The sequence below is a fragment of the Asterias rubens genome, chromosome 4 (assembly GCF_902459465.1).
Source record: "Asterias rubens chromosome 4, eAstRub1.3, whole genome shotgun sequence".
Lineage (NCBI taxonomy): Eukaryota > Metazoa > Echinodermata > Asteroidea > Forcipulatida > Asteriidae > Asterias > Asterias rubens.
This window is the reverse complement of record NC_047065.1, coordinates 13,570,833-13,587,670: the sequence shown is the minus strand read 5'-3', so window position 1 is coordinate 13,587,670 and position 16,838 is coordinate 13,570,833. Positions and strand designations below refer to the sequence as shown.

Below are 16,838 nucleotides of genomic sequence, written 5' to 3'. Positions count from 1 at the left end.
AATAACCATAGTCAATCTAGAGCAAATTGGAGTGCACACATTTAGTTAGACTGGGCCCCTGTCTTTATCCGCAAGGATAATGACAGGTACCTGCTACTCAGATCCAGTTATTCCATTGGATACAATGATATCATTAGGTAAACGTGCAGTGATCTTTCCATAGATGCCCAAATAGAACACTCCTATCACGTCCGCCTTAGAATTTGACTTTATATGAAATGAATGTAGGTCAAAGGTCCACGCCGGCTGAGGTCCGGTCTCTGGCGTTTTTCACAAAATTCGAAGGGTGACGTCTGATGTACAGGCTAACATTTAGTGGACCCATGATTGACCAATGATTACCCACTCCAACGACTCGTTTGGAAGCCTAGTCAACTATTGGTACCACGGTATTCAACACTCCATTGCCTGCCGCTATGTGTCACTGGTTCACTTCTGCGCTTTACACATATGTTAGCATGAAACGGGCTATCAGGACTGCGGAAGAAACCATAGTCATGAGGCTGGTTCAATTGGTTGACCGCAGTAGTCAAGCAATGGTCAACCAGCCTGGGGTCAAGTCAAAATAGTCAACCTTTAGTTAACCCTGGAGCGCACTCCAAGATGTCACTTGAAAGCTGCATGGTTCGACTAGCTAGTCCAGCTGGATCAACATAGCCCTAGAGCACTGTTTCTCTATTCAAATTGCGACGTTACGATTACATCACTTTTTCAAAATGGGGGTTAGGTTGTGTGATGAAGCAAGTTTTGTACACTGTTCAATGTGAACAAATCTGCTTAAGTTGTGGTTTAACGATAAGTAAGTTTTTTTGGCCAATAAACTTTGCTAATCATTAACATAATAATTATTATTGCACTTTAAATTATGTGAGTTATTTTTGTTCAAAGCAAATACAGTTTTGTATTAATTTCGTCGTCCTTTAGTGCCACATTTGACAAATTAATGGACTAGATGCATTCGAGAGAAACACAGACCACTCATCATGAGTAATTGAAACGGCAAATTAACAACACAAAAGCGCCTGGGCCCAATTTTATAGAGCTCTGCCTAAGCAAAAAAATATTGCTTAACAATTTTCTGCTAAGCAGAAATGAGCAGGATACCAGTCACATATTGTACTTGTTACATCGTAGTTTGGCTGGTAACCTTATTCTAACAAGCGTAATTTCAGTATGCTTAGCTACTTTTTGTGCTTATATTGATAAGTAGCTCTATGAAAATGGGACCTGAACTTGCTAAGGTATTCTAGGCTTTTCTTCGGTTGTATTTCATGGACAAGAGTTAATCTTCGGCAAGCTTGAGTACATATCCTAACGATGTCTGCAGGGTTGTTAAACAATAGCCTTCTTCGCCAAACAGATATCTGTGAAGAAAGAATTACAAATATATCACATCTTCATGAAGTTTTAAATAAGTTAAAATCTGGTAATCATACTCGAGTAAGTTTGTAAAATGAATGCATTACTTATTGACTTTCTTCAAGAGTGGCCAAGAGGGCTTTGTTTTAACGGAGTGTTGTCAAAAAAGGAAATTTACCAAACACAGGACCCATGATGAAATGGTCATTGGATAAATCTTAATATGCAGCACTCTCCTCTCTCTGCGCCTTGAATTCCCAGCAGGGTGGATATGGGCGCATTACAAGTTTTATTATTATTATTATTATTTTTTAAACAGTGCTTTGCTGACCAAATGCCAGTTAAAACACCCGAGGACCCGGTCAAAATTCTCTTCAAACGATGAAGGGCAAACCCTGATGTCAGTAGGTTCTATAGACTGTTGGAACCAAGACTTTTATTTTTCTAAGATATGGGGGGCAGGGGACTATCTTACCCTTCATGAATGAACTCCTCCATGACGCTACATTCTGAGACGATATGAGGAAGAGCAGACTTAATGACTACAAAGCTAAGGATGGGTAGAAGGTCGTCACAACCTCTGAAGGTGAGAAGTAAGAGGAAAACCGATATGTTATTTATAGTTAATTCTTATTGATCAAACCATGCAAAGCTTCCGACATCACTTTACTGTTGAACATCTTGTCATGGTGGACAACACTATTCATCTGGGCCCAACTTCTTTGTTTTATATACTATCCAAGTAGATCTTTTTTCCATTTTGATTGGAGGATACAATTTCAAAACAAACAAAGTGTCTGTTTTGAGACTCGATGATGCCTAAATATGTGCCTTGCAGAAACACTGCTGCATTGCCCAAGATGCTCACACAGTGATGTTTTTACTCACCGTGACAAAGTATTTTTCGGATGGAACGAAAAAATGCACGGTGAGTGACTTAGCGTGCATTAGTACTTACATTTGCTTACACGTGACGGACAATCCTCCAATCAAATGGCAAGGACCTGCTTGGGTGTTATATAAAATGATCTGAAAAATGGGGGAAAAACTTACACAGCATTCTCAGCATTTTCTCTTGCCTGACCCTGAGCTTCATAAAAGTCTCCCACGCAGGTAATGATGGCTCGTGAAGCTTTTACTGAGACCGAAAAAACAAAAACACATTTATTTGATTACACATCCAACGGCACGATTAGCGCCGACAACAGGCTGAATAGGAAACTAGAAGAATTGTTTAGTTTTAGATGTGGGAGGAAAACCCCTTAGGGGCAGGGGTGAGAGTCATTACAAACAAAAAAGTCTGAAACTTGGATACAAATTCAAAGGTATGTTGGTGAAATAACGGCATTTCTACCGTTTGTTAACCCTGGGGTTGTAGATTCCAAGGAGCTTTTGGAAACAGTATCCAAAGCACTAGAGAAGTAGACCAATGAGCAGGATTTCTGTATTTGTGGAAAAAAATACTGTCTTATTTTCTTCACCAGGTCGACATAAAAAGGAATCACATGGAGATGACAGGTGTGAGTTGCCAGAGGAAATGGATGTTTTATTCTGGCCTTTTAAAGGCACTGGACACAATTGGTAACTACTCAAAATAATTGTTAGCATAAAAACTTACTTGGTAATGAGCAATGGAGAGCTAATGTAATATAAAACATTGTGAGAAACAGCTCCCTCTGAAGGAACATAGTTTTGAGAAAGAGGTAATTTCTCACACAAATATTAAAAGACTTCAGGCCTGAAGCCTTTTCAGGCAACTGAAAGCACACAAATTTGTGCAGTTAGGGTGTTTTTTCTTTCACTACTCTCTTGCACCTTCGGTCACCAAACTACTACTAGTCGATAATATTCACAGATTCGTGAACAGGTTTGTGATTTTATGCTAACTGTTGAATACACCAAGTGAGAATACTGGTCTTTGACAATTACCAAAGGTGTCCAGTGCCTTTAATGGAGTTTTCCCGTCATGACTCACCGACACATTCCAGTTTATCAAGAGGGCTGAAGTAGCCACTGATTCTCCTCAACTCCTCAACAGCCAGCTGGTACGGGTACGAGTTCTCATCTTGAACAGCGCCCTCTGTTGTCAGGCACAGCTTCCCGATGATGCCGATATTCTCCGGCAAGGCATTCTGGTACTTGGTCATAGCTGTTGCCGCAGCCATCTCTTTCCTGAGATTTGATCGCCTGAAGGAGCATGAGGTTCAATTGAGGAAAAGAAAACTTAAAAACTTAATTTTGGGCCTAAAAAGCCATGACATGTGCTGAATTGAGAATGCGTTTAACTACAAACCAAGGTGGCAAGACCTTGGTTTGGTCTTGAAAGAGCATGAAATGTATTGATCAAGCCATTTGCGAGTTTCATTTGATTACAGTCAGGTATAATGACTCGCTTATTCACAACTTACTGTAACAATTTGAGTTCCTGTAGACACAGAGTACTTGAACAATCAATAACCATCAAAATATACTTGGTCAAGAGCACTGGAGAGCTGTTGATATTAGAAACAGCCCCCTTTGAAGTAATGTAGTTTCAGAGAACGAAACAATCTGAGAGGCTTTTAGTTCTCAGGAGTCTGAAAGCACACAATTCTATGCAACCAGGGTGTTTGTTTCTTTCATTATTAATTTTCTTGCAACTTCGATGACAAATTGAGCCCAAATTTTCTAAGATTAGTTATTTTATGTATAGATATATTGAGATAAACCAAGTGACGATACTGGTTCTTGACTATTTCCAAAAGTATACCCTGCGTTTATTTGACAGTAGTTAATATCAGGCCTGATGCTTTACAGAGGCAATCAAGGCAATTGCCTCTCCATGCTCCAACAAATGCTACAGCAGAAATTTAAAATTTCCTCAAATAGAAAATGGCAAATAGAAAATGCCTTTGCCCTCAAGAATGAAGCATACAGGTCTGATTTATTGTAAATTAAAAGGTCAGAGAAGAACTCCACAATCAAACCTGTTTACCTGAAGAGTGTAAGGAGTGGTTGCCAGATGTAGTGGAAGAAATGTTTCTCGATGACGGCTATGCACTGCTCCTTGGCGAGGGCGCTGTCTAGTTCCTCATACACAGCAATTAACAGGGACTGTAATTTATCTGCATCACAAACAAACATTTATACATTTATGAGCGTCTTATTTGTTTTACAGATTTTAAGTTTTTATTTAATTAGTATTCCATAAAAAGATTGGATTAAAAGGCTCTTGAGTCATAGTTATTAGGTTCTCTTTATGAATCCCGGCCATCTTTAAAATTCATTTGTTTTAATGTTCTTTCTTGCCTTTCTGATTAATGTTGCCTTTTAACTAGGACACAATTTTCACGACCGAACTACCCCTCTGATAACTAAACCACTAGAACTTAAATTTGACGCTTTTAAAGACAGTGGACACTATTGGTAACTGTCAAAGACCAGTCTTCTCACTTGGTGTATCTCAACATATGCATTAAATAACAAACCTGTGAAGATTTGAGCTCAATTGGTCATTGAAGTTGCGAGATAACTATAAAAGAAAAAACACCCTCGTCACACAAAGTTGTGAGCTTTCAGAAGCATGATTTCGAGACCTCAAATTCTAAATCTGAGATCTCAAAATCAAAAGCGTGGAAAATTACTTCTTTCTTGCAAACTACGTCACTTCAGAGGGAGCCGTTTCTCACAATATTTTACACTATCAACCTCTCTCCATTACTAGTTACCAAGTAAGGTTTTATGCTGATCAATTACCAATAGTGTCCACTGCCTTTAACCACTGGGCCATTAAGTATATTTGTTATTATCAAGACATCTTACCTAAGTAGTTCTGAATATCCTTTGAGATGTGCTTGAGATGCCTCTGTAGCGCCTCCTCCTGTAACCGGGCTATCCTCTCTTCAGCTTCCTCCTCCTCTGTCTTCTTAGTTTCCTGTCTCTCCTCAGTCCTCTCATCAACCCTCGACGACAAGTCTGCATCTTTAGAGACTTGGTCTTCTCTCACTGCGTCTTCTCCATGTGTTGAGCAATCATGACTTTGGTCATCAGAATCCAAGCAAGTGTCTGTGTCTTGGATTGAGTTTGATTTGAGGTTATGATCAAGAGTATCTTCAGGTACCCCTTCACTACTAACATTCTGCTTCCCTGCCGTCTCCGAGTCATCATCACAAACATCTTCAGTTCTTAAATCAGGAGCAACATCTGACTCATCGCCACTGTTGATACCGTTTGTTTCTTCTATATTTCCATTCATGTTTCCTTCCGCGACTGCCGAGTCTTCTGCGACCTGGTCTTTGAGTATCTTCGTGAGTTTATCGCCCTCTGTCAGGGCGTCTGCAAGATCGTCTTGGATCTCTAGACTGATACTCCTCATCCGATGAACGACATCAGTCTCTACAAAAACATCTTCTCCATCTTCTTCTTCAAGATTCTCCGAACTCCTTGAAGGTTCTCTTGATTTTTCAATATCACATTCAAGATCTCGCTGTTCCTCATCACTTTGAAGATTGTTCTGTATGACATCGGTTTCCTCACCCGACTCCCCAACTGAAGGCTCTCGACTTCTCAATGGGGAATCATGTGTTGCTGCGTCTCCCTCACCACCTTCTGTCAGCTCTTCATTACTCGGCAAACGGGTCTTCAAGATCTCTTTCTCATCACCCGAGTCACCTACACTCTTAACTGAGGTAGTTTCTGAGTGATTTGATGGAGCTTCTTCTTCACCATCTCCCTTCCTTGTCTCCTCCTTGATTCCATCCTCCAGGGTTTCATCCCCGGAGTTCAGCTCATCCCACAAATCGCCCTCCTCCTCCTCCTTGTCTTGCGAGGAAGACGATGCCAGCATGTTACCATACAGAGATTCTCTTTGGTCGATGTGGCTGGATGTCCTCAAGGCTTTGAGTCGACGCATCAGGTCCTCATCTAGACTTTCATCAAGATCTTCAGGAGCGGCAAAACTATCTGTAGGGATGACTCTCGGCTTGGAATCTTAAACAGAAAGAAAGATAACACAATGACAACATTAAAGAACGGTACCGTATCAAATAGTGGGAAGTCCTGGAACCACCAGGTGCAGACCAGTATTGGATGACCTGGTGAACCCTGAACTTTGACCTTTGTTTGGTCACATTTACAGTATTACTATTTTGCAATATCTATAGGCATATTTTATAGTGCTTGCAACATTATCAAGTATGTTTTGAACAGTTTACAATTATGTTTTCACTCAAGTAAATTTTTTAACTGAATTTCTTTTTGGAAATTGAAATGCAACATTTTTTCAAGCTGTGTCCTGCACATCACATTATCTTTCAATTTAGAAAGACGGTAATTTTAAAGTTGAACTAAGCAACGATTAGATTGGTCAGTTAAGTGTAGATAAAAAAACAAATCTATACTTTCATCAATAGAGTGATGTCACAGAAATAGTTTAAAAGGGAAGGTACACGTTTGGTAATTACTCAAAACAAATATTAACTTAAGAACTGACTTAGTAACAAGCATTGGAGAGCTGTTGATAACATAAAACGTTGTGGGAAACAACTCCCTCTGAAACGTAGTTTTTAAGAAAGAGGTAATTTCTCACTAAAATAAGAAGAGACTTCTAGCTAGAAGTCTTTTATTCTTATCTGAAAGCACACAAATTCGTCCAACAAGGGTGTTTTTTCTTTCATAATTTTTTCGCAACTTCGATGACCAATTGAGCCAAAATGTTCACAGGCTTGTTATTTTTTGCTTATGATGGGATACATCAAGTGAGAACACTGGTCTTTGACAATTACCAAACGTGTACAGTGCTTTTAACATCCGTGCACTATGTTTCTAAAGAAACTAAAACACAACTGAATTTTCCTTGCAAGTAAAAAATTACAGACCCCTCTAGCGAGTTTTGTGAACAAATGAGTTGGCACAGGGCATTATTTTCCCCCAGTCATCAAGGTCGCCAGAGACCTATGTCACAGAAGTTTGGACGACTCACGTGATGTCACGCCCTCCCTCCCACTCTACAAGGGACCACCCGTTACTCAGAGTTTAATAAGACATGATGACATCATGTTTGGGTGCTGGCCAACTACGCTGTATAACATACAAGGTGCCTTGGTCAATGGCCTTCAAACAATCTCTGTGATTATGCCTTGATTGATACTTTGACGTCTCGGGCTGACTCCTAGTTCGTATTAAAGGTACTGTACACGTTTGGTATTGTCAAAGACCAGTCTTCTCATTTGGTGTATCCCATCATAAGCATAAACTAACAAGCCTGTGAAAATTGGGCTCAATCGGTCATCGACGTTGCGAGCAAATGATGAAAGAAAAAACACCCATTTTGGAAGAATTTGTGTGCTTTCAGATAGGAATAATAGACTTCTAGCGAGAAGAATTTGTAAAGACTTGTAGCTAGAAGTCTTTTATTATTGTAGTGAGAAATTACCTCTTTCTCAAAAATTTGAGGGAGTCATTTCCCACAATGTTTTATATAATCAACAGCTCTCAAATGCTTGTTACCAACTCAGTTTTTAAGTTAATATTTGTTTTGAGTAATTACCAATAGTGTACCTACCCTTTAGAGGGGTTGGGTACTTTTTGTAGGACACAAAACATCATACTTACATATTTACATTAAATTTACACGATTTGATGATAATAGAAAGCTTCCCTTAAAATGCTACTCACATTGGTGCTGTATTTGTTGAGAAACAAGTAAAACAATGTCTCAAAAATAATGTTTGACTCCCAAGACAAAAATAATTCTTGCATCTACAGCGTATTTAAAGGCAGTGGACACTATTGGTAATTGTCAAAGACCAGTCTTCTCACTTGTTGTATCTCAACATATGCATAAAATAACAAACCTGTGAAAATTTGAGCTCAATCGGTCATCAAACTTTCGAGATAATAATGAAAGAAAAAATACCCTTGTCACACGAAGTTGTGTGCGTTTAGATATTTGATTTTGAGACCTCAAGTTCTAAACTTGAGGTCTCTAAATCAAATTCGTGGAAAATTACTTCTCTCTCGAAAACTATGGCACTTCAGAGGGAGCCATTTCTTACAATGTTTTATACCATCAACCTCTCCCCATTACTGGTCACCAAGAAAGGTTTTATGCTAATAATTATTTTGAGTGATTACCAATAGTGTCCACTGACTTTAAAGCCATTGGACCCTTTCGGTTCAGAAAAAAAAGTAAAAGTTCACAGATTTACAAATAACTTACAGGGTTTACAGAAGGCAATGGTGAAAGACTTCTCTTGAAATATTATTCCATGAAATGCTTTACTTTTTGAGAAAACAGCAAAGCAATATAAATTTTCATTAACGAGAATTACGGATTTATTTTTTAAAACACATGTCATGACACGGCGAAACGCGCGGAAACAAGGGGGGTTTTTCCGTTGTTTTCTCCCGACTCCGATGACCGTTTGAGCCTAAATTTTCACAGGTTTGTTATTTGATATAGAAGTTGTGGTAAACAAAGTGTGGGCCTTGGACAACACTGTTTACCGAAAGGGTCCAATGGCATAAGCAAATCTCCTGAAAACTTGCTCTGTGATTTTCACTTTTTTTTCTCAAAAGCTTGCCGACTAATGAAGATGAAACTTAACAGGTAAATTATATTACAACCATCTTCATTCTAAGTGAGTAGGGATTAGTGTTATGGCCGAAAACTTGATCTACAAAAGGTATCAAAACCCTTTAAAGGCAGTGGACACTATTGGTAATTACTCAAAATAATTATTGCCATAAAACCTTTCTTGGTGATAAGTAATGGGGAGAGGTTGATGGTATAAAACATTGTGAGAAACGGCTCCCTCTGAAGTGCCATAGTTTTCGAGAAAGAAGTATTTTTCCACGAATTTGATTTCGAGACCTCAACTTTTAGAACTTGAGGTCTCGAAATCAACCATCTAAACGCACACAACTTTGTGTGACAAGGGTAATTTTTCTTTCATTATTATCTCGCAACTTCGATGACCGATTGTGCTCAAATTTTCACATGTTAGTTATTTTATGCATATGTTGAGATACACCCACTGTGAAGGCTAGTCTTTGACAATTACCAATAGTGTCCACTGCCTTTAAGCCTCGTTTTGTAAAAAGATGTCTCGGTATGACACTGGGGAAAGATTAACCTTTTAACTTGTACTGTCTGACTGTCTGGTATGGCTTCTACTACATGTACATCTTAAGGGAATGAGGAGAGTATCTACACTGTTATATTTTGGTCTGTACTAATTTCTTTATTTTAGATAATAACTAGATGTTAATATATATCTTCATTGGGTTGGGGATAAACAATATTATCAGTGTTATGATCATGCACCAAAAGGTTTTGATACCTTTTGTAGCCCAAATTTTGGGCCTTGACATGGATCCTTACTCAACGTGAATGAAGACGTACATATGTAATACAGTTTCCCTGAAGAAGTTTCAGCTTCATTAGTTGTAAAATGTGACCCACTCTGTGAAAATGAGTCACATGTCGCCCAATGCAATATTAAGTTATGGACAGTTTAATGTGGAAAATGAAAAAAAAAAAAAAAAAATCTTTTTTTCCTTTTAAAGATCTTTAGTTGCATGGTTAACCTTTAGAACACTTACTTTTAGGCAATAAAGCTATGAATACAACAATTTTGTGATCATACTTATGTCTAATTTGTATCCTTTTGCACACAATGGTAGTTTAAAATATCATTTTACTTGTAATTCGTTTTTCACAAAAAATGGTGTAGTGGCTAATTTCAAACGGGAGTAACTCAGCAACGCGATACACCCCGAAAGCTTAGACACATACCAAATTACTGCTGATGTGTTCTTTCCAGCCATGCATATAACTCAATTCTTGAAATTGCCTACATCAGACTCATTTTCACAGAGCGGGTCACAAATATTATGACACAAAGTGAACACCATAAAGCAATGCTATCAGGAGAGTTGTGTAAATAATTTTTCTAAAATAATTTTTGTCTCGCTAAGAGAAAACAAACAAGATTTTACACAGTAGTATTTTAAGGGAAGCTTCATTATCTTTATTGTGTTTTATGTCGTACACAAAATACCCCAACCCTTTAAAAAGCAACAATAATAATGGTGGCTAACAGTAATAAGTGGTAGTACCTGACATAGCGAGAGGCTCAACCATCTTGTAAGGTACTCTGATCTGCTCAAGGGCCTCTGCATCTTTCTGGATGAGTGGAAGAAGACTCTGGTAGACAGAAAACTGAAACTTCTTAAGGAGTTGTGTGAAGGGATGATCTTGGCAGGCAAGGATGTGGCTGATAAGGGAGTGGATGAATTTCAGATCTTTGGGCGCCTCACGGAGCTTTTCCCTCCATTCAAGAAGCCAGGACTTCAAAGAAAAATTACAATCACGAATAATTTTGACTGTCTACGACGACTGCAAATCGTCAACATTTTCATTCAGACATGTAAGAGGCAATTCTTTAAAAACTCATTCATTTTGGAAAATCAACGTTTTTAATAATTTTGGGTGTTTTCTTCGACATCAAATTTTGTTTAGTGATAAAACATAATGGTTTCGTTACAACACCCCCTAGGCCCCCAACCATTAGACTGCTTTGGGTCATCTATACCCTCAGTCACCTAGGCCCCACACCCTCACTATCCCCTGTGCTTGTTCCTACTGACACGGTTCAGTGAGCACACACCCCCCACACACCACCCAAGGCTCCACAACAGGTTTCACCACGCATCATCGAGTTCACTTCCCGCCTCTATTTCCCGCCTTCATGCATCACCGCTGATCCACCGCCCAGTACTTAAGCAGCATGCAGCATCAGAGTCCAGCATTCTCCAGAAGACGATCAGAGCATACTGATCGAAACGTCAAGTTAATCCAACGGTTCTTTTCAGAACCACCCCAACTCATTTAGAGATTGTTATTACATGGTGTTACCGCAAACTTTTCTTTATCTTACTTCCACCATGCAAAGTTTCAAATCCTACTTAGTTACAACACTGATTAGCAACAGAGAATTTCACAAAACGTAGTGTTGCGTTTTCTCGTACAGCCACTTTACGATTTGACTTTTTGTTACAAAGTGCTGATACAATGCAATGCCAAAAAGTATAATTCTGCATTTTGAGGTTTCATGAGGAGACGATTGACCTACGTTGTAAATAAATTTAATTTTTCACAAAGATACTGTTAAAGGCAGTGGACACTATTGGTAACTACTCAAACTAACTTTTAGCATAAAAACTTACTTGCTAACGAGCAATGGGGGGAGGTTGATAGTATAAAACATTGTGAGAAGTAATGTTCCTAGAATTTGATTTGAAGACTGGTATTTGACAATTACCAATAGTGTCCAGTGTCTTTAAGCAGTTAGACTTATTAAGCTTTTCAAATAGTTGAGCTTAAAAATCTTGCCTCGTTATTTTCAAACTCCATGACGCTAGCGTAGATCTGTCGGAGTTCAATCTCCATTTTAGTGGGCTCTCCGGTGGACGAGAACCGCCTCGCAGCTTCTTCCTGGAGACGCTGGTGGCGCTCATGGATCTTCTTAGCGAGCTGGTCACTCAACAGGTCAAGGGTCAAACTACAAAAAGATCTCTAAATTGAGACCAGAGCTAAACGTCACACTTGTTTGTTTGGTTTTCTTTTTTAGATGATCTTTATCTTTCTTTCTGTCAAGGGAAATCTGCAAGATCCAGCCGATCTCTCTCACACAAACATTGATTTTGCGGTGTCTAAACGATTTTCTCACCCCAAAAGTAGGGCAATACAACGAATTGTTGATAAACTTCAAATTCAGAAAAATGGTTTGTAGCACTGAATTTTTGCCATGCTACATCAAACTTAAATAAAACATTTGAGCTAAACGCCGCTCTTTTGTAAAAATTAGTTTGTCACTTTCTCATTATTAGAATTTGTTGAAAAGTCCAACATTTAGCAAAGGCCAGAAATCATCAACTAAATTACCAGTTGATAAAGAGAGAAACAATTTTAGTGGCAACTAAAGAGGAATTAATTGCAATACGCGGCATCGACCGCCATATTTGATGTATTAACAAGGAACAAGTGCACGCGCGTACGCACTACGCGTGCACTTTCCCTTGTTAATAAATAAAAGATGACGGTCGGTGACGCGTATTGCAACCCATCTGGTAAATCTGATTTGAAACAGCCATAAAAACAAATAATAATAGAAAATAGAAAGTAAAAAATAGAAATGTAAATTGTGTCCTTTAAAGGATACCGCTGCTTCTCTTGCTCTTGCTATGGCCATATTTTCCATTAACCTCCGTTGTAAGGCAAGGTTCTGAAGAAACAAAGAGAAAAAACAAGTACAAGAATAAGTAATCATCAATAAAAATTTCTATCTTTCAGGAAAAAATCTGTTTTTATTTAGTTGTCAAGACAGTCTAAAAATTGTTCAGGCGTAATATTTCTGCGGAACAAAAATGGCCAAAACCATCACATTACAGTCTTTATGGGGATCGACTTGGAAGTTGTACACGTAGTTTTAGCCACAGCACTTAAGGCAGTCAACACTTTTATCCCCTAGAAGAAAATGTTTAACTTTTCCCTCTAGAGTTGTGCAGCTCTATGATGTGAATTCATAATGAAAATACATGTAATGCACCTTTTTGATCCAAATAACGGGATGCCTCAAACATACAAAACTAAAAACTGAAGAACGAAGATCTATCGGGTACATTTTAACTTTGGTGAAAAAGTTCCTTCCCAACACGACTCCTACGATCCTCACCCCAATGTTGCCAACCAGCCACCTCGAGGCTGCATGAAAAGCACGCACACTCCTCAGGGTTGAATCACAGCTACATGTAGTTAATATCCAACATAAATGTATCCCCCGTCCTCTCTCAATGAAGACACCTACATGTAGTCAAAGCCGATCGAAACGTGTTATCACACATAGCGTCTCCAGAACACATACTTGGCTCTCGAGATGAAAACTTAAACTTTCTCAAAGAGAATCTCACTAGCGGAGACAAGATCTGGGTCTGGATAACACTGTACAATCGCCTGAAAAGGTCATCACATGTACATGTACAGGAGCCCTGTACTCTGTTAGAAGTACATTTAACAGTAAGTTTATGACGAGACAGCTTCGCAGTCAAAACACCAGGTGACTCTCCCAAACTCTAGGAACTACGCAAGATCAACAGCTGTGGGTTATGACACACACACACTGTGTCCTTGCGAAGAATACAATGTGTCATCTCCTAATAGGTCTGTAACACCTCATTGTAGTTTCTATGACTCAAGACCAGGGACCCCAATTTATGAAGCCATCAAGCACAAATAAACTTGCTAAGCACAGACAAATTGTTGCAACTGGTGGCTCACTAATTTTTTTTGCTTAGCAAAGAAACTTGTTAAGCATTTTTCCCTCTGTCAAACAGCTTAATGACACTGGGCCTAGGAACCCTACTTTATGAAACCAGGGCCCAATTTCATCGCGCTGCTTAGCGGCTGATTTTGTGCTTACTGTGCAATTTCTATTTCATAGCGCTGCTAACGGTAAGCACACAAAAAGGCATGCTAACCTTCCGGTGCCTACTGCACGAAAAAAAAATGACGTCACTATGCAAATTCACGGTAAACTCCAGTATGGCTGCCCGATTTTTCTGCTAACCTGTGAAATACGCTAAGGCTTAAGCAAATTTTTCTGCTACAGTAAGCACGCAAATTTGCTTACTGTTTAGCAGCACTATGAAATTGGGCCCTGTAAAGCATAAGTTATCTGAGCTAAACAAAAAAATGCTAACCAAAAGACCAAGTCATACTATTTGTGGCTGAATTTTTAAGCAGTATTCTCTGCTCAGCAAGATTCTTTGTGATACATGTGTAAGTATTAACCTTCAATAGAGCAAGCTTTCAAACACCAACTGCTCATATTTATGGTATTTTCCAATAATTACCCAATTCTTCAAGGACACACTAAAAGCACTGGACACTAGTGTTTTTTTCTCAAAATAAAAACTAGCATAAAAACCTGCTTGGTAACGCACAATGGAGAGCTATTGATAGTATAAAACATTGTGAGAAATGACTTCCTCTGAACGTAGTTTTTGAGAAAGAAGTAATTTCAGCTCAAATATTATAAGACTTAAAGCCATTATACACTTTCGGTAAACAGTATTGTCCAAGTCCCACACTTCGTGTATCACAACTTATATATAAAACAACAAACCTGTGAAAATTTAGGCTCAATCGGTCATCGGAGTCGGGAGAAAATAACGGGAAAACCCACTCTTGTTTCCGCGCGTTTCGCCGTGTCATGACATGTGTTTAAAAATAATCCGTAATTCTCGCTAACGAGAATTTATATTGTTTTACCGTTTTCTCCAAAAGTAAAGCATTTCATGGACTAATATTTCCAGAGAAGTCTTTCACCATTACCTTCTGTAAACCCTGTAAATGTTTTGTAAATCTGTGAACTTTTTTTGTTTTTTCTGTACCGAAAAGGTCCAATGGCTTTAAGGTCTGTCAAAACAATTTGTTAAGCATCTAAAACACACATTTGTGCAACAAGGGTGTTGTTTCTTTCATTATTCTCTTGCAACCTCGCTGAACAAATGAGCCAAATGTGTATGCATATATGTTGGTATACACCAAGTGAGAATAGTGGTCTTTGACAAGTGCCAAAAGTATCCAGTGCCTTTAAATGACATGATTTTGATTGCCCACTACTTCCAAGGCTTTACAACAATAGAGGTTACGACTTCAAGTTTTATTATGGTTACAATGTAGGTGACACATTGACAATCATGGTTTAAACATGCTTAAGGAAAGCTGCCTCTGATGACACATCAAGATGGCCACGTTACTTCTAATGTTATGCGCTGCCAAAATCTTTCAACTTAAAGGTAGGCCTGTCATGGTCATAAGTGGCCTAGTTCACAGACTCTGGTGTTGTCAGCCATCTCAGCAGCAGATCAGCAGAGTGTAGGTTCCAATCAAGGTCATGACACTTGTGCCATTGAGTAAGGCACTTACATGTAACAATAGGTTCTATCAACCAAATTGACAAAAACATTTTATGGCCTCACGTTAAAGACACTGGACACTTTTGGTATTTGTCAAAGACCAGTCTTCTCACTCACTTGGTGTATCTCGCATTAACCTGTGAACATTTGAGCTAAATTGGTTGTCGAAGTTGCGAGATAATAATGAAAGAAAAAACACCATTGTCACACGAAGCTGTGTGCTTCCAGATGCTTGATTTCGAGACCTCAAAATCTAACTTTGCGATCTCATAATCAAATTTGTGGTAAATTACTTCTTTATAAAAAAAAACTCCACTAGTTCAGAGGGAGCCATTTCTCACAATATTTTATACTATCAATAGCTCTGCATTGCTCATTACCAAGTAAGGTTTGATGCTACTAATTATTTTGAGACATTTTGAGTGTCCACTGCCTTTAAGATCATAGCAGAGCCTTTCTAATTTTTGTAATGGCTTATAAAATCGTTTGAAAAGCTTGGCCTAAATTTTAGCTTCTTGCATTTTTAAGTTATACACCAATTCAGGCGTGCAGTGTTGAGCACCGTGCGCCATTGCTGCGGTGTACATGTGCTTAGTTTTGTGCACAAAGACATGAGAAAATCATGGTCCTTTTCACTCTTTATGGAAATTTAATGTTTTCCTCGACGACTTACACGATTTCCTTAACAGGCCATCATGATATACTAATGTAGATCACCGACCACAAAATTTGCAGCTAAATAGAAACCGAATCATCTTGAAAACGGTGCTTGTCTTAGGTGAATTAGAGGGAAAAGACGCGGAAACTGCATCAAATAGTCACTAAAATGAGATTTTGTCAGAATTTCAGTATTTTCCTTTGAGCTTAATTTAAAAAAAAAATAGCAAGAATGTAGTAAATTGTCATATCATGCAGCCATGTCAGAGAAATCGCATAGATTGTCGAGAAAGACATTACATTTCAATAAAAAGAGAAAAGAAACATGATTTCCTTATGTCTCTGTGCACAAAACTCGGCAAATGTTACCTCAGCAATGGCCGCGGTGCACAACTTTTGCGCGAAAAGCCTAAATACGAAAACCAGCTTTTAATTTTTGAATTCTATAATTCTAAATTGTTTTTAAATTATTGTCAAATTGTTGAAATTCGGCATCATAGAGGCTGCCTGGAACAATAGGCTATACAATAGATCTACAAATCATGGATCGTTGGAGCAAAACCGTGTTAAAGGCAAAGAACCATTTGATTGTTTTAATTCTATATAATGTTGGGGGATGTAATAAAATCACAAAAATTTCATTTCGGAAAAGGTGGGCGCGCTGTTGAGATGTCGCAAAATTTGGATTATTGTAAACACATGAAGAATAAACCCCTGTAGAAATACACAATCTGAGAAGCGTTAGGCGGAAATGCTTCTCAGATTCAAATCTTGGGGCAAAAAAACTTGTTTAACAACATAACTCCAAAGTGAAAAGTTTCTCAAAATGCTTTACTATCGGAAGCTGCTGTGGTCTCCTA

General features: G+C 38.5%; 1 protein-coding gene across 1 annotated transcript in view; it reads right to left on the bottom strand.

Annotated features, from left to right (window-relative positions):
* Nucleotides 1-1,153: 1,153 nt before the first annotated feature.
* Nucleotides 1,154-16,838, bottom strand: part of LOC117289618 (VPS9 domain-containing protein 1-like) — a 32,194-nt gene continuing 16,509 nt past the window's right edge. Inside the window, exons 7-15 of the mRNA XM_033770820.1 lie at nucleotides 12,564-12,626; nucleotides 11,735-11,875; nucleotides 10,459-10,690; nucleotides 5,161-6,327; nucleotides 4,334-4,463; nucleotides 3,335-3,546; nucleotides 2,413-2,497; nucleotides 1,835-1,939; nucleotides 1,154-1,364 (exon numbers count right to left, since the gene is read on the bottom strand). Coding sequence (XP_033626711.1) covers nucleotides 1,283-1,364; nucleotides 1,835-1,939; nucleotides 2,413-2,497; nucleotides 3,335-3,546; nucleotides 4,334-4,463; nucleotides 5,161-6,327; nucleotides 10,459-10,690; nucleotides 11,735-11,875; nucleotides 12,564-12,626 — 2,217 coding nt within the window. The 3' untranslated portion in view covers nucleotides 1,154-1,282. The remainder of the gene's footprint in view (nucleotides 1,365-1,834; nucleotides 1,940-2,412; nucleotides 2,498-3,334; nucleotides 3,547-4,333; nucleotides 4,464-5,160; nucleotides 6,328-10,458; nucleotides 10,691-11,734; nucleotides 11,876-12,563; nucleotides 12,627-16,838) is intronic.